Here is a 27,977-nt window from a genome sequence, read left to right as displayed (position 1 = left end):
GCGGCGGGGGGGCGGGGCGCATTAGTCACCCGGCCGCCGCCGCCGGTGCGCACCGCTCCGCCCGCGCGCGCCCCTCCTTGCCGGCTCTGCCCCGCGCCCGCCCGGTAAGCGAGTCCCGGCCCGCGGCCCCGGATCCCGGGCCCCCAGGGCGGCGCCGCCCCGAGCCTCCCTCCTCCCGGCAGGCCCCCCGGGTTGCGGCCGTGGCCCCCGCAGATTTTAAGACCCCGCTCCCTTCCGCGAAGCCGTCGGAATGCGGGGCGCCGCTGAGCCGGGCCAAAGGCCACCCGTGTTGTCCCGGCCTCCCCCTCTTGGAAACTTCTGGGAAGTTTCCCGCCTGCCCTGGTTCCTCCCAGACGTTGCCTGGGACTTTTTAGGCAGCTCCACAGCCCCTCTGGGACGTGGGTCCCTCGGCCCCTACTGATAGAGGCGCACCGCGCCCAGGCGTGGGTCCCGCCCCGCCGTCTCGCCCACTGCCACCCCACCCCCGCCCTGTCGCCCTGTCGCCCCTCCCCGGTCCCGCCTGCACCCTGACCTGACCTCTGCGTTCACTTGGGCTCTCCCGCAGGCTCCCTATGGGCAGAGCTGCCAGGCCGCTGCTGGAGCCCAGCGAGCGCCGCGCCGGAGTCGGGGAGTCGGGAGCCTGACCTTGCGGAGCGCCCTGCCGCCCCCCCACCCGGCCCAGGCACAGGCACAGGCACAGGCGTCGGGGCAGTGGCAACATGGCCTTCTCCCAGGTGCAGTGTCTGGACGACAGCCACGTCAACTGGCGCTCCAGTGAGTCCAAGCCCGAGTTCTTCTACAGCGAGGAGCAGCGGCTGGCCCTGGAGGCCCTGGTGGCGCGCGGCAGGGAGGCTTTCTACGAGGTGCTCAAGCGGGAGAACATTCGGGATTTCCTATCGGAGCTGGAACTCAAGCGCATCCTGGAGACCATTGAGGTGTACGACCCAGGCTCTGAGGACCTGAGGGGCGACGTCCCGTCGCGGGGCCCTGAGGACGATGGCGTTGGTGACAGCGAGGAGGCCAGCAGGGCAGGTGGGGACGCCACCCAGGCTGAGCCGCCGCCCTCTCTGGAGTACTGGCCCCAGAAGTCCGACCGATCCATCCCACAGCTGGACCTGGGCTGGCCCGACACCATTGCCTACCGTGGGGTCACCCGGGCCAGTGTCTACATGCAGCCCCCCATCGATGGGCAGGCTCACATCAAGGAGGTGGTGCGGAAGATGATCAGCCAGGCCCAGAAGGTGAGCCAGCTGCTGGGAGGGGGTCCCCGGACGGAGAGCTGGCCCAGGGGCCTGAGCCGGCCCCCAGCATCTCTGTCACCGCGGTGTCTGCTCACTCACAGCACCGATTCGGAAACCCCAACACTGTCCTCTGTGGTTCCCTTGGCTGCCTCCCTGGCTGCCTTCCCCCTTGCTCTCTTGGGGTCCTCAGTTTCTCTGCACGGGGTTAGGGTGCCCAGGTCTTCTGGCAGGTGATGGTGGGCTGCCTCATCTCAAAGGGCCTTTGTACATTATTTGGGGGGGGGTGTTCAAGTTCTGATTTCCCCAGACCTGGGAAGCAGGTTCCTCAGAAGAAAGTGCTGTGATGGGGTGGGGCAGGGAGGGATCTCGGGCTTTTCTCTCAGTGTCCGTTGAGATGGCTCTGATTCACACCTGAGAAGTAGGAAGCTCTCACACACACCGTGAACCTCTGCTGTTGCTCTTTCCCGGGTGGTGGAGACAGTCTGAAGTGGTGCAGGAGTTACGGAGGCAAAAAAGTGGCTTGGGTCCATCTGAGGCTGGCCTGGAGGTCGAGTTCAAAGGTGTCTTTTTCCTGGCTGTGCTGGGCAACTGAGAGTGACTTGCTCACCCTCTCTGAGCCTCTCTGTGAGCTTTTCCAATGGCAGGATCTTTCCAGGCTGGGAGGTTGGGGCTGGGGATGGTCCCTGGGTGGAAGCAGAGCGAAGTCAGCTGAGAGTTATCTACCGGGGTTGAATTTTGCCAGTGGAGGGACCTGGAGCATTGCTTCTTCTCGATCCCTGCCTCGATGTGTGGTATCCCTGGTGTGGGAAGTCATTCTCAGCTGACACACTGACACACATCCCGAGAAGGGCTGCTCACCACTTGTAGAGCCGGGCCATGAGCTGTCCTTTTTCGTGGTTTCAAAGCACATCCCGAAATGTTTGATAAAGCCTGCCCAGGAGAGCTGTGTTGAGAAAGATTCTGAGGCCAGGTCTGAGCTCCGTAGAGGATGGTGAGCGATTAGCAATGTGTGTTCTGGTGAAGTTATTTCTAGCAGAGTCTAATCCTTCCTTCACCAGGCCCAGAGCGGGCCAGCAAATCGCACAAGCCCAAAACGCTGGTTTTGGGGACCATCCGGGCTGATAGAGCCTGGGCAAGCTCTTGGTTCAGAGAAACCAGAACTGGGTCAGGAGCTGACAAGGTGGCCATGGGTTAGGTTTCTAGAAAGGTAGAGTCCCTGTTCCCCAAGGGGGCTGGCGGAGTCAGATAGCCTGTGTCTCAGAGCCTGGCTCTCAGCCTGATCCCAGGCAGCTTTGAGGCTTCGGGTTTCGGGTGTGTAAAGTGGAGGTGGCGAGGATGGAAGCTACGTCTTTGGCTGTTGTGAAGATGGAATCAGGTGACGGGAGTGAGGAAGAGTTGCAGGAAGAGGAGGGAAAGGGGGAGGGGGATGGGGCCTTCAGAGCTCTTGGGCTGAATAACCTGCCCCACACCTGCCTTGGGGTAGGCAGGTGCTGCTGACCTTGTGCCTGACTTGAGACTGTGGAACCCAGTCCTCTGGAAGGGCCTGTTGGGATCCCATGGACCCCTTTTTAAAAATGGGGAAACTGAGGCCCAGGGTGGGGCTTGACCTGCTGTGCCAGGGCTCCCTCTCCACCACACCTCTCTTCCCCACTGGGAGTAGAAAGGAAGCAGACACCAGATCTGTGCTTGGCATGGGAACAACAGCCAGAGTCTAATCTCCCCCAGACAGGAAGACTGATGGCCTGGCTCAGTGATGGGGCCCGATAGGAGCACCTGGGGCCAGGCTGGGCACCAGGGCCTTCTCCTCACATTCCCATGGCCAGGGCTGAGACCCAGCCACCCCACGCAGGCCCACAAGCCCCCGTAACTTCATTTGCTCCCCATGAAAGCCCCACCAGGTTATTGGCATCACCTCTCTAAGGTGATATGGCCAGGGGGATGTCCACCTTGGGTTTGAACCATGGTCTGTGGGGTACCACCATCGGCTGGTCCCACTGAGAATGGGGCCCCACTGCTGAGACTGTCCGCTGCTCTCCAACAGCAGAGAGCCTCCCAGACCAAGCAGGAGGGTCTGGGGTCTTCCAGATGAGAGCACGGACGCAGGGAGGGTAGGGACTTGTTCATACCCCACAGCACCATGGGGAGCCATGCCTCTGCTTTCCATCCTTTGTGCTTCCCAGTCCCATCCATCCAGGGACCTGAGGCCAGCATGCCGTGTGTGTGGGCGGGCAGTAATGACTATAGCTCCCGGTTTTTGAGTGCGAGGCACTTTATAATTTCAGGTAGTCGGATCTGCCCATTTTTCAGATGTAGAAACTGAGACCCAACTGGTTAGTCCCTGCCATTGTCACTTAGCTAGTTTTTGGGTGGAGGGTGGGGACAGGCCTGTGTTGTCCTCAGACTCCAGGATGGGTCCCCTGCCCATCCTGGCCTCGACAGAGCACAGTGACAGGCAGGGCAGGGAGGGGCAGCTCACCCGTGCCACTTGCAACCCTCCCGTCTGCCCGCTCCTGCTGCTTCCCAGGCTCCAGCGCTGGGCTGTGCCGCTGACGGATGCTGACGGATGCTGACGAGGTGCTTTGCGTGGCCCGCCCGCCACCACCGCCACCACCGCCACCGCCACTGGGAGCTCTCCCTGCCTTATCTCTCCCCATGAATCACCTCTTTCCCTTCGCCCCCGCATCTTCATCTGCACGCCCCCCACAACAGCAATGTGGGGAGAACCCTCCCCCTCCCCAGCCCTGAGATGGGGAGCCCACTGTCCTGCCGCCTGGCCCCATGCTGACCCCCTGCCCAGCAGGACACCTGGGCTGGGGCTGCTGGTGCTGACTCAGGGCGACCCAGCCCGCCACCTCCCCAGCCTGGCCTGTCAGCAGGGCAGGCAGACCCTGGGGCAGGGAAGTGACGCAGCACACACTCAGCCCGCCCCAGCGGGCCACTGGGGAGTGGCTGTGTTCCCAGCAGGGCTTCTGAACTCCCTGCTTCCCCCAGAGGCTAGAACAAAACTAGTGGGCCGTGATCCCACCGCTGTGGGACCCGGGACAAGCCCCGGCTCTCCTCTGAGCCTCATTCGTTTCATCTGTACAATGGGTACAGACCTTAAAGACTGCTGAGGGTCCCTTCAGCTCTGGCGCCCTGTTGCCCTGCGATTCTGGACACTGCTGGGACGAGAGAGCAGAGGGGCCTGGGTCTAACCATACCAGTCCCACGTAGGCAGCTTGTGCTCTGTGAGGTGTCTTCCGGCCCCAGACTCTGAGATGGAAGGTCATTTGCCTGCCCCTCCCCTACCCCCCACCCCCAGTACCAGTGATTTACCTGGGGAAAAAACCTGCTTCGGGGTTCCAGCTGCATACCAGAGGCCGGGCCTGTAGCATCATGCCCAGGAGGGATGAGCCCCAGCCTCGCTCCACTACAGCCTCTGAGAGAGGGGTGAGGCTGGGCTGGGTCCCGGAGGGGGGCTGAGGAGGGAGTGCTCCCCCTTCACGATGTGGGTGCAGGGGATCCCACCCGAGGCGGTCCGGAGAAGACCCCAGGGGCAGGGCTGAGCCCTGTAAACACTGAGGGAGCACGAGGGAGAACGAGTGTGGAAGGCTGGACTAGAACCCACTCCTCGGGCCTGCCAGGCCAGGGCTTGGGAACAGACACCCAGAGAAGTTCAGTTTCTCGCCTAGGGCTACACAGCAGGAAGAGACTGGAACCGGGTTTCATGCTGCCTGATTAACCCTGCAGTCTTTTCTGTCAGCCCCCTGCCTTCACACGCTGAAGCGCTGGCTCACGGCTCGGCTCACGGAGAATAAAAGCAGCTTAATGAGGCGTTCATTAAGTGCCAGCTGTATGCCAGGTGCTGAGCGGGCACTTTGGCTGCGCTCTGACCCTCCCAGCGACTCCATCAAGGAGGTGTTGGCTCCTCGGTGCTGACGACGAGCCCGAGGCTCAGAGAGCGCAGGTGTTCTGGAAGAGCTGTGCCCAGAACCCCGGTCTTCGGGCTCGGAGCCCCGTGTCCCAGGGGAAGCAGCATCTTGGCTGTACTCGGAGCCCTGCCCCTAATGGGAGCACTGGCGCCCTGCTGCTGGCTCCAGCCTGACTCAGGACAGTAAAAGCCCTTTCATGAGGCTCCTTGTCCCCCTCAGGCTTGCAAACACCGGGATCTCCCTGGGGTGGGGGGGTGGGGTGGGTAGAAGTATGACCGCACTGGGCCAGGAGAACACGGCCACCGGACCTGAGACCCCTGCAGCTCCCTCTGGAGCACGAGGGAGGGCTCTCGTTTCCCCAGAGCTTGGTGGCACCAGGATAGCTTCAGCGTCTCCAGGGGCCACAAGGACATAGTGGTCCCTATGTTCCTAGGGCCCACTGCGCTGTTCCCAGGTGCAGCAGGAGCCCAGACAGAGCAGCAGCCGGGCCAGGCCCAGGCTCATGCCACGAAGCAGGGAGTTGCCTCCTGCCCATTCCAGCAGTTCCCAGCCCAGGCCCAGGGCCCTGTCGCCTGCCAGGTGGGGAGCGATCTGATAACATAATCCCAGGTGTCAGCTCCATTTTCTCCAAAGGCTTCCTACCCAACGGTGTTTGCATCTTAATTGAGAGTTTGAGGAGAGCCAGGAGCAGCTCTGCCAGGAAGGAGGCAGCGCTGGGCAGGCAGCCTCACTCCCGCTGGTGCTGGCACAGCCCTCCTTCCCTGACCCTGCAAGGTGGGGCCTGTCACCTTGATGACAGGTGAGGGTACTGAGGTCAGGGCACCGACAGTGGGCCAGGGGCCTGCTGGCCTTCACATGAAGGTCTCTCATGTGGCAGGCCTGTGTGGTGCTCTGCAGAGCCCTGGTCTCCCGGGTTCAACAGGCTCATCCTGAGGGGCCAGTGCTCTCAGTCCCCTGGCTCCCCAATGGCTCAGCCATCCCCTTGTTGTGTGACCTTGGGCCTCAGTTTCTTCATCTGCAAAATTGGAATTGGGCACTTGCCTTGGAACAGTAATAGTTGTGAGTGCCCACGAGCTACTGAGTGATCGGAGGGTGCTGAGTGCGGGGCTGGGCGCCTCTCCACGCCAGGACCCTGCCCTGTGTCCTGGCAGGTGCTGGCCTGCGTGGGCTGTACTAGCGCCCTTCGTGGCCTCCGAGTGATCGCTGGGCTTAGGTGTCTTCCCAGGCTAAATGCCATGTGGGGCCGTGGGAAGAGGGGCTTCTGTACCATGCAGACCCACCCTCAAACCTCAGCTCTGCTGTTACCTCACTGGCCGCCTCAGGATAGCCACTTTGCCCCTCTGACCCTCTGTTCCTGCCTCCTCATTGCCACGGTGACGTCTCTGTCATGCCTCAGAGTCATGCAGAGTGCAGTGCGGTGTCTGGCACAGAGCTGGCATTTCGTAAATGCTGGTTCTCTCTTCTCTGCCCGCATCATCCCCTCTCCTTACAGCCTCTCTCTGGGAATAGTCTGGGTTGAGAAGTGGTGAGCTCCCCATCCTGGGGGAGTTCAAGCAGGGGCTTGGTGGAAAGCAGTAGAGAGGAGTGGCCTTCAGGTGGCCCAGGGGCCTCAGGCCCTCCCTGGCTTGCTGTGTGACCTTGGGCAAGTTCTTTCCAGGCCATCCTCCTGCGGGATTAGGATGCTCAATGACACCACAGCATCTGTGACTCTTGGATCCTGGAGAACTTGAGGCTTTTGAATTAACAAGTCTGAGATTTTCCAAGTTGAAAATCCTCAGCTTGTGCCACTCACTGATGACTTTGTGGGGGTCTGGTTGGCTAGACATTATGCCTACAGGCCTGGAAATTCGCAGGACTCTGAGGCCCCTTGGGTGCTGGTGGGAAGGGGGCGGGGCCTGTCCACTCATCCCCAGGCACAGCCCGGGTCAGCTGACGGCCTCTTTACTCTGCAGCATTCCTGAGCCGTGGTGATGTGTATCTGGGGAAGGCTGGAGACTCAGGGCAGGGCCCACGCTGCTGGGCTGGGCTGGGCTGGGCCGGGTCCCTGGACAGAGGGCTCTGGGTGTGACCAGTATGTGCCTCTTCAACCCATCCTGCTGCAGCCATTTGACACTTGGGAGGCCCCAGCCTCCTTTAATTGGCCTTAATGAGGCTTATGTTTTAATAGTCCAGAGGGCGGGGAAGGCGCCATGGTTAATGCATGTCAGAGGGAGAGACTCAGGCTACCCACTGCATCCCCCCATGTTACCGAGAAGAGCAGCTAAAGCTTCTAGAGTGGAAGAACTGTGCCATGGGCCACCCAAGGAAGGAGTGGCAGAGCCAGGAGGCCCTGGGACTTTACCACCCGGGCAGAGCTGATGCTCAGGAGTTGCTCTAGGACTCAGAGTGGGCTCTGCAGGGCAGCAGGTGGAGTCAGCTAGAGTGTACACAGGATCCCCTGCCAGGGGAAGAGCCCTGGACAGGAGGCCTCTGATACCAGCCGACTGTGTGGCTCTGGGACAAGGACTCCCTCCCTGGAAAATGGGAGTAGTCATTGCTGCCTTCCCTTAATCCCCGGAAAAGGGACACCTGTGTGAGTGTCAGAAAGCTGGCCTGGTTATCCTGTCCCTGGTTTGGGTCAGCAGGTGTCATGACAGACATGGACTTGCTCCCTAAGAGGCAGGACCAGGCTTTTCCCTCGGTGACAGGCTTTGGAGCCAGATGGGCAAACTGGTTTGGAGAGTGCCAGAGTAAGGAGAACGCCACCCACGGTGGGGCCAGGGGCTCCCAGGAATCCTCCCTAGTACCTGGAGAACCTTCTCGGCCTTTTAATCTCCTTAATCCTGGTTTGCGATGATTCTGTGGAGAAGTCGGTTTATTTTCGTTCCTCATTATGTAATGGTCTTATTCCCTCTGGCTTCTTTTCAGATTTTCTTTTTATCCTGGGCTTTAAATGATGTGATTATGATGTGCTTTAGTGAGTTTTTCTTCCTGTCTCTTCTGCTTGGAACTCACTGAACTTCTCTGACTGTGGATGGATAGTTTTCTTCAAATGGGGAAAAATCATGGACATTATTTTCTTCAAACATTTTTCTGTCTTGCCCACCCTTTCTCCACCTCGAAACCTCTTGAGACTCCAGTTCTGTGTATCCTAGACCTTCTAACTGGACCCCCAGTTCATTGCTGCTTTGAGCCGATCCTGCTTTTTCAGTCCCTTTCCATGGGTCATTTTGGATAGTTCTACTGGTATGTCTTCAAGTCCACACATTTTTTCTTCTGTGTTGTCTAATCTGTTATTCATCCCATCCAGTGTATTCTTCATCTTAAATGTTGACTAGTTTTACATTTTGAGATTCAACTTCGTGTTTTTTAAAGTTTTATTAGGTGAGACCAGAGCAGATTTAGTCCAGGGTAAGGGTTGGACTATGGACCACCTATTATTACAGCAGAGTCAAGGGTGTCAGAGACATATGGTTTGCAAAGCCTGAAGTCTTTACCATGTGGCCTTTACAGAAAAAAATTGTTGGTGCCTCTCCTAGGGCTTATTTGCCCACTATTCAGGTAATACTCCTCCGAGGACTCTCCTAAATGCCCTGAGTTTTAAATGGGCCTGCACTCTAGTCAGGGGGGGTGGGGAGATGTAAATCATTCCTGGTTCTGCCTGAGCACTGGTGTCCATTCCAGCTGCCCTTTTTTCCAGCAGTTTTGTCCCAGCCTGGGTGGTTTCCTCCATGCATGTGATGCTTGGTCACCAGCTGAAGGGTCAAGGGGACGCCCTGTGTAGGTGTCTACAGGTGTTCACTCTCTGCAGCCCTCTCTTCTCCAGTATTCCGTTTGAAAAATTCTGGCTGCTGTGCTGTGAGCACACCCTGTCTCCTCGACTCCGGGAGACTCAGGGAGGCCGCTGAACCCCAGCAGGGGCCCTTCCCCATTCTGCAGTCCAGAGGTGGCTGAGGCAATCCTAGGGCTGATCTCAACTGTTCCCCTTCTCTCAAGGATCACTGTATTCGCTGCAATCCTGTTGGCCCAGTTTCATAGATTTTTGCCTCTGTGTGTGTTTTTTGTTTTTTTCAATTATTAAGGCAGGAAGGTTAGTATAGGCTCTGTTATTCTGCTGTGACTGGAAGTGGAAGTCGAATCCAGGATGTTATGGCTATTGTTCCAAAACTTAGAATGGTCTATACCATTCTCTGTGTCATCCCCATGAGTTACCAGGTGGCACCAGCCTTCCAGCAGGAGGGGAGTGGGGATGGTGAGTGATGATTCCTGGCCTGTCCACTGTGGAGGGTGCTGTGGGTCTGGTGGGTCAAGACTCCAGTTGGTGTGACGAAGAGGCAGGAAAAGCGGCACCTGCTGAGCACAGGCCCTCGGGCCCTGAGCCGGCTCTGTGCCTATACTAATTCACTCTTCCCGTCAACAGCTGTACAGGTGTGCATTATTACTGCCCCCATCCCCCAGGAGACTAAGGCTCTTGCCCAAGGTCACACGTCTTCCCAGAACAGTCTGGAGCCCATGCTTCCATCATCTGGGTGTCCACCAGAGCTTTAGAGTGACAGACCCAGAGCACTGGGGTCCTCTTCATCTCCTACACTTTCCAGGTGGTGAAACAATGCCCGTGGAGGGCCAGGGACTTGTGTGCTTGTGCCCTGTGTCTGTGGCTGCTTTTGGTTTTCAGGGTGGGTGGGGTGTGTCTGTCTCCCTCATCTGTTCTGGGACACTTTGAGGGGAGAAACCAGGGCCACCTCTCTCTGAGCCTCCTCCACGCATCTCTGTGGCCAGGGAGGGTGGAGCAGGTATTACAGCTGGAGCTCCCACTAGGAACCTGCTGGACCCTGGCCTGGCTCTCAGAGTCCAGACCTTCAGGAGACAGCACGCCACTTGGTAGGTTGTTGTGTCATGCAGAAATGATACCTGCCCAGATGGCTGAGAGGAGCTAGAGAGGAGCTAGGAGTGGTATTTAAATTGGGCTTTGAAGTATGGTAGGAATTGTCAGCATAGAGGAGGAGAGGAAGGAGGCCTGGCAAGAGATGAGCGTGTGTGGCTCCAGGCTAGGCGTTTCAGGGACGAATCAGCAGGGTCAGGGCCCCCTGGGGAGAGATATGGCCACTGAGGCTGGGCCCATGGCCAGCGGTCCTCCAGCTGCATGTGGAACCCCTGGGCCATCTCACCCCGTCCTTCTTCACCCAGCACTTTCACGGGCCTGTTCTACCCACTGGTCCGGTGAGCACACTTATGCTCCAGGAGTGGATTCTGTGGTCACAGCGAATCTAAGAGACAGCCCTAGGGGTGCTGGGAGCTGTAGGCTGGGTGTCAACCTACTAAGGCATTGGGAGTCCCATGTGGGTAGTGCAGAGCGGGGGTGAGGCAGTGGTGGGCACAGCAAGATGCTCTAGCTGGCCCAGACCAGCCAGTCAGGGCATCCAGGCAGGGCCCAGGGAGTCAGGGATCCCTTGGCAGGTCCAACCTTGGGCCTCCCATCCACCTTCCTTATTTTACAGATGAGGAGACAGACCCAGAGAGAAACATGGCTCTCCCCTGGCTTGCAGCCCAGAGCTCCAACTCTGGGTCCACTCTACCCTCATCCAGGGGCTCAGACTGCTGTGGCGGCCCCAGGGAGGATGGGGGGTAGATACACCTGCACCCCCGCCCATGCCAGCAGCACCAGTAGTAGGTTTAATGAGGCTTCAGGCTGTGTCTGTTGGAGACTGCAGCCACGGTTGGGGGAAGGCTGCTCTTTTGTGGGTCAGACACTGCCCGCCTTGTTCAAGTCCCCCCAGTAGCCGCCTGGGTGATGGAAGTGCTCAGGGCAGGATGTGGGAGGCCTATGCCAGAGACCCATGTCCACAATCCCACTGGTTCAAGGTGGGACCTGGAGCCCATCTCATCCTCCTCCGGGCCCCACTGTCTGCGTCTCTGACATGGGGGTGGGTGTCCACCCTTCCCAAGGATATTTCAGGAATTCCGAAACCATCAGGAGGTTGGTGGGATGCCAGGAGGCCAGAGAGAGGGGCAGAATGGGATCTGTTGGATTGGGGAAGGCATGAGAAGAGGGGGTGTGGGGAATCATGGGACAAACATATTTTGGGAGCTTGCACGTCACTGCACCCCCAAGAGACGTGGGGTCATTGGGTATAGAGCACACTCAAGCCCAGTTCCTACACCAGTGCCGTGTTTCCCTCTGCTCCAGGCTCATCCATGTCTATACTGTGTGGCTGGCCCCCTATGTGGGCACAGCCATCCTCCTGCTGCCCCCAGCGTGCTGCCCCTGGGCGCTGGGAACAGGAGGGTTGGCATGGGTATTTGGCTGCTCCTGGTTCTGTGCCCGCATCTTCAGGGAAGGCCTTTCCCATCAGTAAGACACACGGGTAGGCCTGGGGACCTTCCTTCCCTTGGGAGCTGGTCTGTGCGATCTGGGTAGGTTCTGTGTTGTGGGGCTGGCACTGCCCCATCAGTTCCCCAGTGACGCCAGGCCTGGAATACAGGATGTACATGTGCCTGCCACCCCCGCCCCCTGGCACCTGGCAGTTGGTCCAGCTGCTCATGTGGACACACTGGTTCCTGTGGTCATGAGGCTCGAGCTTCAGGGCTAGAACCCAGGCCACCCACCTCTCCCCAGCGCATTCCCTGTACACATGGGCCAAGGACCGTCTCCAGATCCCAGCCTCCCCTCCATCGTCCCCTCTCCTCGCTCCCAGCATCACCTGTGACAAGCTCTCCTTTGACCGCCCCTGGAACCTAACCCAGTGCTGGTAAGAACCGGCGCTCGGCCCCAGGACCCCATGAGGGATCCACTGGGGGGGGGGGGGGCGGGCCCTAACAGATCAGCCCAATGACAGATGATCCCTGGATCCACTACCCTACCTGCCAGAGGGCGATGTGGGGAAGGACACATTGGGTTCTGCTGGGGCACGTCCCCCAGCCCAGGCCCAGGGCAAGTCCCCATCTGCCATGGCAGGCCGGTTCTGGAAGCAGGCCTGACCAATCTGGTCGGGGGCAGCGGTGACAAGGAAGCAAGAGGTGATGTGATGTCTGCTCCAGGGAGGAACGTGTCGGCTGTGCCCTTCCCAGGGTGGCACATGAAGCTGTTTGCCTCCAGGAGAGCCTTATGCAAGGGGATCCCCGGGCTGACTCTGGGGCTGTGGAGTCCCCAGCAAGGAAGGCCCTGCTTCCACCCCTCCCACCTCAGGATCTCCTCACACTCAACGGGTGAAATCAAAGGCTGTGCGAGCCTACCCAGCTGTCCTTTTGGCTCATCTGCCCCCTCATCCACCTCCTTGCCAAGCAGTCTCTGGCCTTTCCTTAAACACCTCCTGGGATGGGGAGCTCACTCCCTATCAAGACCTCTGCCTCACTTGGGGTCAGAAAGCACCTCCTCAAGTGGCACCAACGTCTGCCTCTGTCAGCTTCCCCCTGCTGGCCCTGGCTCTCATAGACTGTACCCGCTCCCCCTGCCCCACCTGAAACAGCCCTTTGGAGACTCAAAGCCAGCAAGCGGTTGTCTCCCAGAGTACGGTGTCAATCCTGGGCCCCTGCCTCCCGGAGCCCGGCTGGTCCTGTGGCTACACTACCCATTGTACCAGAGAAAGCTGGGTGTCTTGCTCGGGTTCACACAGATGGTGTCCAGGGCAGGGCAGGGCAAGGAGGAGCCCAGATGGGCCTGCGGGGGCCAGCAGGGTTGAGCTCACTACAGCGTGCAGACTCATCCCCAGCAGGCCCCAGGCTGCCTGTCCTTCACCCTGTGCCTACAGGTCCCAGTGAGGGGAGCCTGTCAGGCTGCCCTCATGGTGGGGGTGGGTGTGGGGGTGTACTTGGCTCCCTAGCTGGCCTGGGTAGGCTCTAGCCTGACCATTCCCAGCTCATTGTATGGCCTAGTCCTCAGCTTCTTAAGTCTTCTTCAGAAGGTCCTCAGGCCCTGGACAGGGCAGTGGCGCCAGTCTCAAATGTTTGGAGGGGCTGGATGTCTGCGTTGGTTGTCAGCATCAGACCCTGGTCCCATGTGCTCCCCATTGCTGCCCCATAGGACGGGGGCGGGGGAGGACAAGAGAGGGCCTAAGATGGTCACTGAGCCCCAGTGGTCCCAAACATCTGCTGCTGTCAAGGTGAGCAAGGCAGGTGAGCTCATCCCAACCACCCTGTTCTCTCCTGATGCCTCTTCAGTCCTTGTGCTTTGACTCAGGCCTGCCAGGCCTGGGGCCTGTCACTGCCCACGCTGGGCTAGGGCTTGGGGCAGATGCACTCTGACCTCTGGGGCCCCACCCTGAGCCAGGTCCAGGAGGCTGGAGGACAGCGGCTGTGGGGACAGATGTCACGTAATAGGAAGAACATATGCTGGTTTGGGCTCCGTTCAGAGAGACAGAAGAGGTGGTGGCGGAAAGCCTGCCAAAGTCCACAGCAGCCCAGGGACACACAAGTGGCTTCATGAACGGCTGTGCCAGCTGCTGCCTCTTTCCGGCTGTTGACACATCTGGTTCAACTCGGCATCCCAGTGTGGCAGGCACCAGGGATGGTGTGGGCTGCTGTGGTTCAGGAAGGCAACCCAGGAAGGAGCTGAAACAGGGCACTGCTGTGCGGAGCCCTGGTGCCTACAGGAAGGCAGGCTGCCCTGGGGGCCAGCCCCACACGCTCCAGGCCTCAGGATGCAGACCGTCCCTGGTTCCACGGCACGGTCTCTTCCCTCCACACCACAGGCCTCGTTGGCCAGGATACTGGGCTTTGTTTTCTGTGGTCTTGTATTACAGAGACAGCGGGCACGATGACTGCTGCTCCATTCCCACTGTTCCAGGCTGTTTCACCTATTTAGAACCTTGTATCCTACATGCTGAGTGCACCCTAGAACTTCGGGACCAGAGAAGCCCCCAGCCCACTGCTTCCCAGTCCCAGTGCTGAGGCAGGGGGAGCAGGGCTAGCAGGGGGCGCCCAGAGACAGTGGTGGGTGTGGGAGGCCTGCGTGTCCTGCTGCAGCATCTGTCCCTACTGCCGCGCCACCCGACAGCTCTGCTCTCTTCCCGCTTACAGGTGATCGCCGTGGTCATGGACATGTTCACCGATGTGGACATCTTCAAGGACCTGCTGGATGCCGGCTTCAAGAGGAAGGTCGCCGTGTACATCATCGTGGACGAGAGTAACGTCAAGTACTTCCTGCACATGTGTGAGCGGGCCCGCATGCATCTGGGGCACCTCAAGGTGAGCTGGCTGGTTGGTCAGTCCACAAACACCTGGAGCACCTCTCTTTTAGGGATGGAGCCTTGTGTAGGGCACAGAGAGTTTCAGTAATCCTAGGGCCTCCTGCCAGGTGATCACCTGACCCCTGCCTGACCGCCCAGAGGGACAGGACACTGCCTCCGGCAGGCAGAGATAAGACAAACATTGGCTAAGGGCTGATGCAGTGCTGGGGCCTCCACAGGTGCTGTATCACATGTTATTTCAAAGCAGCCCATATGCCACATTGATTACCTGTCTTTGCTTGCACTCCTCCAGTGATGGGGTGCTCACCACCCTGGCTCCAGCAGCTCCCATCCTACCTGGAGGGCTCTGACTCCCAGGAAGTTATTTTGGGGGCTTAGCTGGAATCTGTCTCTGTAGGACGTCCACCCAGGACGTTTAGGGTTTAGGATCTGGCTCTGACAGAGGCAGGCAGCTTCCTTGGGCTGAGGTCAGGGAAGCCTTCCTTGAGGACTGCAGAGTTGAAATAAATTTGAGGATGGAGAGCAAAAAGGGCTTTCTAGGGAAGGACACCATGGAGCAGAGGTGGAGGGATCGGGATGAGCCTGGGTTCCTAGAGCCGCTTTGCTGCGTGTCCTTGAGCCCATCACTTCCTGTCCCTGGGCTCCAGGATCTCATTGGTCCACCCAGAGGGGCAGAGAGGCCACTGTGGCTGGGCTTTTCCACTCTGAGACCTTGCATTGGATCCCTTGTTGGGGGGCAGGAGGAGCCCTCCTTCCACTCAGCTATGACTTGCCACCTGCTGTGTGCAGGACGCTCCCCAGAGAGTACAGATCAGTATGCATGACAGCAGCAAATATTTTCACAGCACTTGGCTGGGGTCGGCCCCATCCTAGGGACTTTACATGATTCTTTACTCCACATGATGACCCAGTGGGATAGGGCAGTTGTCCCCATCTTGGAAATAAGGAAATTGAGGCTCTTGTCCAGGTGTTATTCACTGCCAGTAAGTTAAGCATAAGGGGCATGGGGGCCAGCACCAGAGCTCCCTGGCTGAGCCCCAACCTCTGACAGGTCAGATTTCCGTGGGCTTCTGGCCTGTGATCTGAACATAGAAGGGGCGACGCCAGGCTAGTTAACAAGGGGCTGGGTTCCTGCGCTTGTAATTTGTCAGTATTTGTCAGGTGTGCCCACCCATCCCAGCTGAGTCCTTTTAAGTGGGTATGAGCTCTCCGGGCGGTGAGTCTGTGGCTGTTGGGACATTTTCATGTGGTCTCCCTGGTGGGTTGACCCCAAGCCCCACACTCACCCGCCGCGCTGCCCGCCATGTAATTAGCACCGGGAATAGACTCCCGGGGCAGACAGCTCATGCTGGAGAGGTCCAGAGTGTGGACAAGGCGTCGTTTGAAAGGTGACTGCAAAAGCCTCTGCCCCGTGGGCAGCAGATCAGAGAACCCCTGGCCCACCCCATTGCACCCTGGCCACAAAGCCGGTGGGTGCTTCATACATGTCACTTGGCTCAGCACCCATGTGTTCCTGGTGCAGGAGGAAGAAGCAGGAGATGGGCTTGTCCATGCTGAGTGGGATCTAAACACAGGACTGGCCTCGCCCCTGTTGGCTGCCTCTTCTCAGTAGGGAAGACTCAGGGGGAGGTCTGCTCAGAGCTTTTGGAGCTCTGGGGCAGCTGGAGGCAGGCAGGATTGGGCTGAGAAAGTGGCTCCTGGGCTGCCCGGCTCCCTCCCCGGGGGGCTGGCTCCTGCCCCTCAGCCCTCCCACCCTGCCCTCTGCTCCCCAGTGTGAAGCCCTGCAGCTTTGGAGGGGCTGGAGGCCACCCGGCCTAGGCTCCCACGGGGCAGATGGGAGACTCGGGCCAGGGGAGGCTGGGACTTGCCCAAAGGCATCCCGCCAAGTCAGCAGCTGAAACTAACAGCCACTGAGGGGAAGTTGGCACAGACGAGGAGGGCAGAGGTGCCTGGTGCCCGACGGCCTGGCCGAGGCTGCCCACGGGGCTCCCCGGGCCGACCACGGTGGGACTTGGGCACGTGGCTCCACCTGTCCGAGCCTCCAGCGCCTCGTGGCCATAATGATGCCTCATAGGCTGTCGGAGGATTAAATTACAGGAGACAATGGTTGTAAAAGCGCTCTGTGCGCCCAGGGGAGTTACGCGGCTGCTGGCAATAACAAGAAATTATAAACCCCAGGCCCGGGGCAGGGGAGGGTGTGGCGAGGCCTCCCCCGCCCCCCCCCCACTTCAGCTTGAGATGAGCGCATAGCCCGAAGCATGGGCGGCGCAGCTCAGACCAGGGGTCCCTGGCACAGTCTGCCCTGCTCTGGGGGCGGTGCAGGGGCTGCCCTGACGTTGCCCAGGGGCGGGCACCTTCGTGGGAAAGAGTGGATGACCCTGACCTCCCCATTCTTGCTGTTGAGCCCGCCCCCTCCACAGCCCAGGCAGGTGGCCAGAGGCGCCTGTGCGCCTGGCCCTGGCCAAGTGTCACCTTGTTGAGGGCCTGCCTGCCCGGCCTGCCTCCCTGCCCGCGGGCCAGCTGGGCCCGGACCTGTCTCAGGAGCACTTCCTCTGCCGGTAATCCCTGGGCCCGCCCTCGGCCACCCGCCGCCCCTGCCCAGCTCTGCAGTGACCTGCCCTCAGCTCACACGGGCCCCGGGGTACAGGCTGTGCCTGGTGGGGTCATCCTTGTGACCACAAGGTTGAGCCCAGCCTGAGCCCTAGCTCTGCTGCCTGCACTAGGACCCTGAGCCGAGATACTGAATCTTTTTGGGGCTCAATTTCCTTTCTGAAAAATGGGAATTTCCACCATGTGTTTGACAAGGCTGCTCCAAAGGGTAAAAGGAAGCCATGTGGGGGCAGGGCACTCAGTAAGGAACTTAGTGAGCCTTCTTCGTGAGACCTCTGTGCTTATCTAAGAGCCAAGGGGCTCCCCTTCCCCTTCAAAGTGTGTTTGGGCTAGAGGCCACCCTCACCCCCTCACCTTGGGGTCATCAACCACCCCTACCCCAGCCTCATGCCTCCTGACCTCTGAGCTCACCGAGCACATTCTGCAGACAGCTGCTGTGGTGCTTGGCCCAAGCCAACTCCTGCTTTCTAGGTGGGGTGAAGGCCATGCCCCAGTCCCCCTTCCGGGTGTGAGGGTTCCAGTCGCCCCCAGCACCCCAGCCTGCTGGCTCAGCTGGCCCCTGACTCCTTCAGGCAGGGAGTGTGGGAATGAGTGCCCCATGTTCCAAGCAGAGAATAGGCCCAGAGAAAAGGAGCCAGCCCTCTTGTCCCCACACAATGCTACACCGGGTGACCCAGGCACATTTGGGTTGAGACTCAGTACTGATGGATGCCCCAGAGGCAGGGGGAGCAGGGGAAGGCTAGGCCAGGCCTTGAGCCTCATCGCTGAGACAGGACCGGAGCAGCAAGATGCCTGGCTGATCTGAAAAGGTAGACTTTGTGCTGCCAAACTGGAAAAACCAGCGGCCACTTGGGCTAGGGCTGGACCTGTTTCTGATGAACAAGGAAACTCCAGCCACCATAGCCACGATGGTGAGGATGCAGGGGTTCAGCCTGTGGCTCCGGTTACACGCTGGCCAGGCCAGCCTTGGCCCCCTTCCAGTGCCCACGGCTTCCCCTGCTGCTGTCCTGCCTTCTCTGATCCTGGCCTGGCTCTGTGATGGACTCAGGGCATGGGGCAGCGCTTCTCGACCAAGCAGGGTCTCCCTGGCCCGGGCCATTTGTCAACGTCCGGAGGCTTTTTTTAATGGTTGTGACTGGGAGGCTACTGTTTGTGTCCAGTGTATAGAAGGCAAGGACGCCGTTAAAAATGTGGGGTGCAGTGTACGGGTCAGGCCCCACCACAGGGTACCACCTGGCCCAGAATGTCAGCAGTGCCGAGGCTCCCACTCCCCGGTGTTGCTCCCACTCCCCGGTGTTGCTCCCACTCCCCGGTTACAGGGGGTGAAACGGGTCCTTTGGAAGAGAGCAGAGGCTGGCTGGGTGCCCCAAACACCGGATATGGGCTCTGTGTCCCCTGCAGCCAGGGTAGCTGGCCTGATCTCACTGTCACCAGCCAGGCCCAATCGGGGTGCATCTCTGGGCCTCCCCACTCCCCCTCAGGCCCCTGCAGAGAGCCACCATGGTACAGCTGGGGGCGAGACCCCATGGGCTGGGAGACTGCGGGCCAGTCGCTCCCCCTCCCACATCTGGCTGACAGTCCTGACCTCCCTGGGCCTGAGCCATGACACACTAGGTATTTCCAGGTCCTCTGTGTCAATCCCCTCTTGGTTCCCGAGCAGAAGAGATCCCATCCATCCCTGTCACACTGCATGTGCTGTCACGTCCTTTGTCACCTCATTCATGGAGCACCCAGAGTGCAGGGCACCTTGCCGGCCCTTACCCACTCGTATCCTGGCTCTGGTTAGTCCTCACAGCAGCCCTGAAGCAGAAGGCTGCATAGGCCCATTTCCCAGGTAAGAAAACCGAGGCCCAAGGAGGCTCAGCTGGCATCCATTTGGTGCTAGGACTAGAACCATGTATGACCAGAGCTCAGTGACCCACTCTGCCCCAGTGGGGGGCCCTGGCCAGCTTGGGACAGGTTCAGGTTCTTCTTTGTGAGCATAAGAGCCCCAGTGGGGGTGCAGGCAGGGCACTGCCATGGCCTAGTGGCCATCCGCTGTGCCCTCTATGTGGTCAGGAGAAAAGCTACTCTAGGAGCGGATGGAGCACTGCCCAGCCATCCTCCCCGGATGTCCTCTCAGGGCCTCCCTGCCTATCTTTCATGCCCGAGGAAATTGAGAGTCCACAGGGTCCAGGGACTTACCCCAGACGCCCCACTTGGGCCAGCCTGGCTGTGTTCCACCCTGCCTGCTACATGCTCTGCTGGGGGTGCCGCAGGGCTCAGAGACAATGCGGCTTTGTGGGATCCTCTACCTCTGCTCACCTGAGCCCTGACTCCTGAGACGTTACCTCATCGGGGCCAGGCCCCATGGGGCGGGGCCCACCCAGGAACAAACAGGCTGGGGTGCTGCCACGAGCCCCCACCCTCTGCTGGCCCCAGGGTTGGATGGTCTTAGAGTCTGAGGCCACAGCATATGGACAGGATGATTAAAGCCCAGAGAGGGCTAGAGACCTGCTCGTAGTCACACAGCAAATCTGGCGGAGCCAAGGCTGCCTGTTACATGGAGTTGAGTCACTCTGAGATACAGGTGGTGACCGGAGCCCTTCATGGGGACAGGCTTTGGGGTGGACGGGGGCAGATGCTGGTGAGAGCTGGCAGCTCTTCTAGCCCACAGAGAGGCCTATGGCCCCAGCATGCAGAGCTCTGGGCCAGGAGCCCATAGAAGCCACAGAGCTGGGCTGTGGTCGGGCCCCAGTGACAGGGGAAGGCCTCAAACCACCTCCAGGATCTTTGTTCCACTCGAGCATGCTCGGTGTTGGGTACAAAGTCACGAGCACTAATTGTCCTGGGTCATGGCCAGCTTCCTGCTGAGCTGGCAGTGTAGAGACAGGCAGCCGGGGGGGGGGGGGGGGGGGGGGGGGGGGGCGGCAGGGGAGCCAGCCCTGGGAGCAGAGGTTTATCCACCTCCTGGGCTCGGCCCGGCAACAAATGATTGCTCCCCACACAGCCAGGTGGGCATCCATGCCCGCCCCATAATGTCTGGTGACTGCCCCGGGGTTGCCTGGCTGAGAGTGTCTGGGACCTTCACAGAAGGAACAGACAAAGGAGCGCCCTTGGGCTGGGGCCCGAGTGGAGGGTAGGCTCTGGCCCTCTCAGACCCACCCATTCCCTTCTCCCCGTTACCCCTGCCCTGACTCAGGCCATGCACTCCCTCACCCACAGAAGCCCCCTCCCTATCCACCTCCTGCTCCCTGTTCACTTCATGCACCCCCCCCTGCTGGATGCCAGGACTGTTCTTACGGGCAGCTCTAACCCGGTCACTTCCTGCCCTGAATCCCTTCTTGGCTCCCTGCTGCCCCCAGGCCCGAGCCAGGCCCTTAAGCAGGTGTAGGGTCTTTCTTCGGTATGTGGCCCAGCCCACTCTGCAGGCTCTGTCACCCACCCTCCTCCTGCAAAGTCCTCGCAGGTCCTAGATGCTGTTCTTGTTGCCAGGCCTTTGTGTTCCTGTATTTGGAATGCTGCACCCTCTTCCCACCCGACCCACTCATCCTCGTCTTCCAGATGTCCGCCGCCTCCGGGAGCCTGCCCCAGCCCCCCAGACCTATAGTTCTTACTCATCTGCCTCCTCCCCTACCTCCAGCGTGGGGTCCTTGTCACAGCCCTCTTGGTCTGCTGCTGGGGTCTTGGCAGGGGTCAAGGAGTGCGTGAACAGGTGGGCATTTAATAACCCAGTGAATGGGCGAGGGTGATGGGAGGCACAGAAGGGGTAACAGCCCCGTGCTTGAAGTTGGCACGGATCCCTTTTGGAGGGAGTGACTCGTCCCTGGGCAGGTGTCAGACCCACTGGGGTTTGGGTGCAAAATGAAATTTCCAGCCTGACACCAGTCCTCCTGGTGGAAGGGAAGCCAGCACTCAGCCCTGCAGTACCCCACAGAGCACACACCGGGGAGGGAGGAAGGGCCCTTCCGTGGCCGGGGTCCAGAGAAAGGCAGGAGCTACCCGGCTCGGACCTGAGGTAGGGGTGGGCCGGTCGGCTCCTGACACCTGGGAGACTCCATCTCCTCCCTCTGGGTCTTAGTTCCCCTTCCCATTGTCCCTGGGGGCCTCTCCAACTGGCTCTGAGCCACAGTGCAAGCCCAGTGAGGAGTGCATAGCAGGTAGTGAGCGGCCTGTCAGGAAGTAGGGGAGTTTGCTGGGAGCCCTGTCCTCAGTGAGTGGGGCTCAGCAGGGACAGTGAGACAGCCGTGTAGGGAAGACTGGGAGAGAGGCCCGGCCGATTACTTGCCCTGGGAAAGCCTGAAGGCAGGCCTCCCTCCTCCCCGGCCGCACAGACCCTGTGGGATTTTGCTAAAATGCGTCTGCATGCCCCTTCCGCTCAAGACCCTGCAGCAGCTTGTCCCGTGCTGGCCTGGCCCCACAGGTCTTGTCCTGCCCATGTCTGCTCTGTGGACACCCTGCAGGCCACGCCCTTTGTCGCTGGCCCCACCCCTTCTGTCTTCCCACCACTTTCCACTTTGGGCCAGACCCTGTGGTCCCCACATTCACCACCCCTTTCTCCAGGGCTTACTGCTTTGTCCTTCCCCATCCAACCCTCCAACCCCCCGAAGCCCTTCCTGAGCCCCAGGCGGAGGTTGCTGCCCACCCCCAGCCCCGCCAACATGTAATTGTGCCTCCTGTCCCCCAACACAGAATCTCAGGGTGCGGAGCAGTGGGGGAACAGAGTTCTTCACACGGTCAGCTACCAAGTTCAAGGGGGCCCTGGCCCAGAAGTTCATGTTCGTGGATGGAGACCGGGCCATCTGTGGCTCCTACAGGTGACTCTCGAACTTTCTGGGGGCTGGGGACAGAGGTGGCTCCTGTTCCCAGATGGTTTCTGCCCTTAATCCTGCCTTATGACATCCTGGTTATTCCGGTTCATTGGTCCCCAAACTGCTAAGGTGTAAGCAGGGCTGGGGCACACCCGCACACTGCCAGCCTATCTCCAGAAGCAGGCAGGGGAGAGCTTTTGTCCTTAAGACTGGTGTTCCAGCCAGTGGTGTCACTGGCCTGGACGTGGGTGTGGGCCAGGCACACAGGGCGGTCACTCAGAGAGCCGCCTCCAGGATGGGCCAGGATGGCCGTAGCCCAGCTCCACAAACCCCGCTGTATGGGGGCCAGCAGGGTGGGGGCTGTTCCTAGCCATGCCCATCCACGCAGCAAAGCCACTGGTGCCAGCACCTGCCGCCTGGGTGCTGGAGGACAGCAGGGCTGTACCAGGCATTCTGCAACCGGCCTTACAGGGTGCTTGCACAGCCCAGAGAAGTGCCACATTGTGCTGTGTTACACAGGTGGGGGCAGCCCCAGCACAAGCGACTCATCCCGGGCTCAGGTCTGACCCCAAGGCTCGTGCTCTTCTCTGCCCCTGCTCACTTGTTTCCATCCAGGCCCCCATCACCAGTCCGATGAGCCCCGGCCTGTGAGTGCGCAGTGGCTGGGGAGGACTCCCTAGACCGGGGACCCAAGGCTGGAGGGAGGAAACTGTCCCCCGTGTGCCTGACCAGGCCACCCTGTCTCTCTGTGCTGCAGCTTCACGTGGTCGGCTGCAAGGACGGACCGGAACGTGATCTCCGTGCTATCCGGCCAGGTGGTGGAGATGTTTGACCGGCAGTTCCAGGAGCTGTACCTCATGTCCCATGGCGTCAGCCTCAAGGGCATCCCCATGGAGAAGGAGCCAGAGCCAGACCCCGTCGTGCTGCCCTCCGTGGTACCGCTGGTGCCCTCAGGCACCGTAGCCAAGAAGCTAGTCAACCCCAAGTACGCGCTGGTCAAGGCCAAGAGCGCCGACGAAATCGCCAAGACCTCCTCTGAGAAGCAGGAGGTGAAGAAGCCCCCTGGGCTGCGGGGCGCTGCACTGGCTGAGCGGCCCGGAGACCTCCCGGAGGCACCCCCGCCCGTCCACCCTGGGCTGCTCCACCTGGAACGAGCCAACATGTTCGAATACCTGCCCACGTGGGTGGAGCCGGACCCGGAGCCCGGCAGTGACATCCTGGGCTACATCAATATCATTGACCCGAACATCTGGAACCCCCAGCCCAGCCAGATGAACCGCATCAAGATCCGAGACACATCCCAGGCTGGCACCCAACTGTGGAGGCAAAGCCAGGACTGCAGCCCCGCCCCCGGGCCCAGTACCCCCCAGGACGGGGCCCTGGCTGAGAATGGCCTTTCCCAGGGGGACCCCGAGCCACAGCCCCCCGTGCCCAAGCCCCGGACGGTCCCTGTGGCAGACCTACTTGCCCAGGACAACGGCGGTGTTGACTGGGCCCTGGAGACCCCAGCAGAGAAGATGCCCCAGAATGGGACAGACCACGCACCCGCCCGGACACAGAGCTCAGGCCATGCCCCACTCCAGAGGCAGCTGTCTTTGATGACCCAGGATGACCCTGGTGGCCAGGGAACAGCGATCCCCAACGGGCTAGATGGGGAGGAGGATGAAGATGATGATGACTATGTGACCCTCAGTGACCAGGACAGCCTCTCAGGCAGCTCTGGCCACGGCCCTGGCCCCCAGCGGCCCTCGGCGGCCTCCTCTTCTGTGTCAGACGAGTATTTTGAGGTGAGGGGGCGCTCGGTTCCTCTCCAGAGGCGCCACTCAGAGAAGGTAGCCAACGGGCCAGCCCAGACCCCCCGCCGACAGCTGAGTGCTCCCCACATGACCCGAGGGACCTTTGGTGGACCCCTGGGTGGTTTGCCGTGGGCCCCAGGTCGGGAGAGAGAAGAGGCAGCTACACCGAGGAGGACACAGGCTCCGCATTCCATGGACAAGGAGACACAGGTGAGTGGGGGTCCTTGCACACGAGGGGTCCCCACCAGGGCAGGGGGTAGGTAGCAACCACCCAGGGCCGTGTGACTAGTCCTTACCAACACTGGGACCCACCGCCCCAGCACCCCATAAGGGCAACCGAAGCCGGCTGCTGGGAGCTGAGAGGAAACGTACTTAAAATACAGAAATTTCCGACGCTCGAGTTTCAGGGAGTCGACTCTGCCCTGCCGTCGGGTGGTTCACTCCCTGTTTGCCGACAGCACAGACATGGCCCTGTACGCCCCCCAAGGTCACATGGCAGCAAGTGGTCCTCGTCTGGACCTTTTATGTCAAGCCACTACCATGCCAGTCCCTTTGATTATGGCCCTGGGGACCATTGTCCTCCCTTCTCCCCTGGACCAGGAAACAGCCCACATTTGTGCTTTGCCTCTCCTCCTAGTGACTGCTGTAGGTCAAGGACACAGAAGTGTGGGCGCCCTGCAGCCTCGGCCCAGCCCCGTGGCCGTCCTACCTGGGAAGAGCGCACGGCTGATCATGCCTGGCATGATGATCAGGCCCATGGGCAGCATCTTGAGGTAGCTGGCCAGGATGGAGCCTGCCTTGGCGTGGTTCAGGTCCCTGGCGGACAGCGAGCGCTGCACGATGACCTGGGGGCGTGAGAAGGGGGTGAGCCCCAGGCCCCCTCAGGAGCACCTGGGCTGGGGTTTCTCCGTGCTGTGCTCGGGGTGGCAAGAGAGAGGGTGCTGTCCTGCTAGCCCTCGGGCTGCCGGAGGCAATGGCAGCCTGATCCCCGACAGCATTCCCACCAGAAGCAAGATCATGCTGTTCCAGGGGCTCAGACTGTCTCCTCATGTGTCTGTTGAGGAGGGAAGGCATGATCCTGCCTGGCCTGACACACTGGCACTTGTCAGGGCCGGAGGCCACCCTGGTGGGACGGGACCTGGGACCCCTCACCCCCATCTCCTGCGCCCCGTGAGAGTGGCTGCACACTCTTGCATGTGCCAGGAGCACACACTGACACCAATGTTACATCCCTGGCCGAGGTCTGGAGCTTTAAACCCTGGGGTTTGGGGGAGCTTGTGGTCAGGCAGTGGAGGGATGCTAGGAGCTGCCCCAGCGCCGCTCCGCATGTAGCCCTAGGCAAATCCTGACTGGGCCTCAGTTTCCAGATCTGCAGGACGGGAAGAGGGACAGAACCAATCATTGGAAGCAATGGCATCTCTGAGATCCCTCCCAGCTCTGAAGTGATTTTCCGTTGTGTTTTTTTTTTAAGCGTAACTTTGAACAGCTTTATAGAGATACATTCATGTAAACCATACGATTCAGTGGTTTCAGTATGTTTACAGGGTTGTACAGTCTATAACCGTTACGTTTAAGTATTTTTCATTGGGTGTTTTGCAATTTATTTATTTTTAAAACTTTATTTTTAAAATTTTATTTATTTATTCATGAGACACACAGAGAGAGAGGCAGAGACACAGGCAGAGGGAGAAGCAAGCTCCCTATGGGGGGAGCCCGATGCAGGACTCGATCCCAGAAGTGATCCTGGGATCACGCCCTGAGCCGAAGGCAGATGCTCAACCACTGAGCCACCCAGGTGCCCCAGGTGTTCTGCGCTGTAAATCACCACCTGCAGTTCAGGAGTGAGAATCTATGATTTTTCACTTATTTTCCAAACATGCTAGTTGAATGGATAATTCCCAGCATTTCCTCTGAGACTCAGCTCCTGGTGGAACAGGGTGCTGAAGTGGGGGTCCTGAGTGTGCAGGACATGCTGGCTTCACTCCTGCTTCTCCAGCAGCTGCCTCTGACTTGGGACAAGTCCCTGCCTCACCTTGGGCCTCAGTGTCCCTGTCTGGGCAGTGAGTGGGTTAGATACAGCTCTCTGTAGACCCTTCCCCTCAGATATCCTGTGGTTGCAAGAGCCCTGCACTCTTCATGAGAGAGAAAAAGCATTTTCCTAAAACCCCATGCATCAAATCCCACTATTTCATTCAATACTCACGGTGGCCCGTTCTAGGAGGCAGTGGGGGAAGCTGCTGTCACCCCATTCTGCAGCTGGAGGAGCTGAGGCTCACTGCCCCGGCAGAGCAAGCATCAAGCAGCGAGGCCGGGACCTTCCCTGCGGGGTCAGCGGGCTACCACATCCCCAGCACCTCTGAGCACAGGCTTAGCCAGAGCTGGCACTCACTCCTCGTGCTCAGCCACTTAACCTCCCCGAGCCCCTGGGTCCTCATCTGCAAACTGGGATACTACCACTGACCCGCGGGCTTGCTGCCGTGTAGATGGCCAAACCCATGCTTGGCTGCTTACGAGTTCCCTGAGTGCCACTCTTTGGGAAAGTCCTGAGCTGGCCTGGTGGTCACAACACCGTGCCCACTGTGTGATTGATGCAGGTGCTTTCACCTCCTAAGAGGGAGACTCCCTGTGACATGGAGCAGCAGCAGGTGCCAGAAGGTATGCTGCTGGAGAGGGCAGGACCCCAGAAGGCCTCCTGGCCCGTGTGCCTCCCCGCGTTTCTGACAGGGCCACCGAGACCAGGGAGGGGCAGAGTAGGACCAGGCACACACAGGATCCGGTGCAAAGGCACCCACGTTGTGAGGGTGCTGGGCCAGGACCTGGCCGTCCCCCGGGCAGACCCTGAGCGAGAAGACGACAGGGAAGTAAGGCTGTGGCCAGGCTGTGGGGCCCCAATGTTGGTGGTAGTCAGGACCACCTTGGGGTCAGCCGGGGCCTGCCTTGGCCTCCTTGTGTGACCTTCCTATCCAGGCAGTAGGGCCCAGCCAGCCCTGATCTTGAGGCCAGGCGGTGTGCTGACTCACTTGGCCTTCATGGGAAACTCTCCTGATTGACATCCCGCCTCGAAATGCCTGTGCCACACCAGGCCCATGCTGAGTGGGGAAAAGAGAGGTGTCCTGGAGAGGAGGGGCATGGGTGAGTGCTCCGCTCTCCCGAGATGCTGGGCAGACACCTGCTGTCAGCTCATCTGTGCCCTAGAGACCCACATGGGAGACAGCAATCTTGGAGCATCATGTTATAGCTGGGGAAACTGAGGCCCAGCCTCTCAGGGTTCCTGAAGCCTCCTAACCTGGATTACTCCCCACTGACACAGCCCAGAGACGATCCTCCTCCCTGGGCCAGGGCTGAGCCCACTGAGCACTTTGCTCGCTGGGCGGGAGCCATGGCCATGGGGGACATCACTCAGTTCTGGGTGCAGATCCCAGTTCTACCTGCTGGGCCTATCTCACAGGGAAGGCTCTCCTCCATTCCGTGGTGGTGGGGCCCTTGGGGGTGCAGGTCCAGAGGCAGGATGGCTGTGTCTTGCCTCACAGAGTGCTTCCTAGAGCTGCCCCCGGCCTTCTGGGGCAGGCAGAACTTCTGCTCGGAGGGGGCGGTCTGTCTGGGGTCCCCTGGTGTGTTCACGGCTCAGGGAGAACAAGAGTCAGACTCCAGAAGATGACCCAGCCCCTGCCCTCACCCGAACTCCTGGCCCAGATATAGGTGCCAACCCCATTGACAGATGGAGGAAGCTGGGGCAGGAACAGCAGAAACCTCCCTTACTGTAACCATAAAAGGCGGGATTATTCCCATATGACATGGGGAAACTGAGGCACGAGGTAGTGAAACAAACCTGTCGAGGACCGCCAGCTGGTGTGCAGCAAGGCCAAGAGGCAAAGCCAGGCGTGCCAGCTTGGGGTGTCCTCACTGTCTCTGCTCTTTCTCCTCTAGGGCCAGCAGAGCCCCCACTACAGAGTCCCTGTCTCGGGGACAAGGGATAAAGATGGCTTCCTGCGGCCGATGAGGACCTCGGGACCCCTGCGGTACCGCCCTGCTGCTGACGGCGCCCAGAGCTCGGCCAGGAAAGCGGGCCCCGCCGTGGCAAGCCCATACCCCTGGCAGGTCAAGGGTGGCCCCATGCCCCGCACGCTGGCAGATCCTGGGACCCCAAGGCCGGCCCGAAATGCCAGCCCCCAGGCGGATGGTAGAGTCCCTGAGGAGCACCCAAGTCCTTTTGGAATCCCGTACTCCAAACTGTCCCAGTCGAAGCACCTCAAGGCCAGGACGGGCAGTGGCCAGTGGGCCTCCTCTGATTCTAAACGGAGGCCTCAGGCCCCCCGGGACCACAAGGACCCCTAGCATCCTGTCCCTGGGCCTGGGGCCATGCGGTCCGTGGCCTCTGCCCCAGCCCAGACTCACCAAGCAGGTGTTTGCGGGGCTGCTCCAGGGATTGGCAGATGGACCGCCCGGACCAGAGCCCACCCCAGAA

General features: G+C 60.1%; 2 protein-coding genes across 2 annotated transcripts in view; one reads left to right on the top strand and one right to left on the bottom strand.

Annotated features, from left to right (window-relative positions):
• Positions 1 to 27,977, bottom strand: part of SLC5A10 (solute carrier family 5 member 10) — a 56,221-nt gene that overhangs the window by 15,571 nt on the left and 12,673 nt on the right. The window contains exon 9 of the mRNA XM_055304819.1: positions 24,222 to 24,357. Coding sequence (XP_055160794.1) covers positions 24,222 to 24,357 — 136 coding nt within the window. The remainder of the gene's footprint in view (positions 1 to 24,221; positions 24,358 to 27,977) is intronic.
• FAM83G (family with sequence similarity 83 member G) lies at positions 19 to 27,977 on the top strand. The gene is made up of 6 exons (XM_055304818.1): positions 19 to 104; positions 566 to 1,241; positions 14,147 to 14,314; positions 21,598 to 21,722; positions 22,474 to 23,722; positions 27,440 to 27,977. The coding sequence occupies exons 2-6, from the start codon at positions 720 to 722 to the stop codon at positions 27,845 to 27,847; spliced, it is 2,472 nt and encodes an 823-aa protein (XP_055160793.1). The 5' UTR covers positions 19 to 104; positions 566 to 719; the 3' UTR covers positions 27,848 to 27,977.

This window comes from Nyctereutes procyonoides, unplaced genomic scaffold, assembly GCF_905146905.1.
Source record: "Nyctereutes procyonoides isolate TBG_1078 unplaced genomic scaffold, NYPRO_anot_genome, whole genome shotgun sequence".
NCBI classification, from domain to species: Eukaryota; Metazoa; Chordata; class Mammalia; order Carnivora; family Canidae; genus Nyctereutes; species Nyctereutes procyonoides.
Note: the sequence above shows the minus strand (reverse complement) of the source record. Positions and strands in the feature narration are given on the sequence as shown.

Coding starts and splice junctions, on each gene's coding strand:
- FAM83G (XM_055304818.1), top strand. CDS start 720: ATGGCCTTCTCCCAGGTGCAGTGTCTGGACGACAGCCACGTCAACTGG. Junction 1,242..14,146: donor TGATCAGCCAGGCCCAGAAG/GTGAGCCAGCTG, acceptor TCCCGCTTACAG/GTGATCGCCGTGGTCATGGA. Junction 14,315..21,597: donor TGCATCTGGGGCACCTCAAG/GTGAGCTGGCTG, acceptor CCCCCAACACAG/AATCTCAGGGTGCGGAGCAG.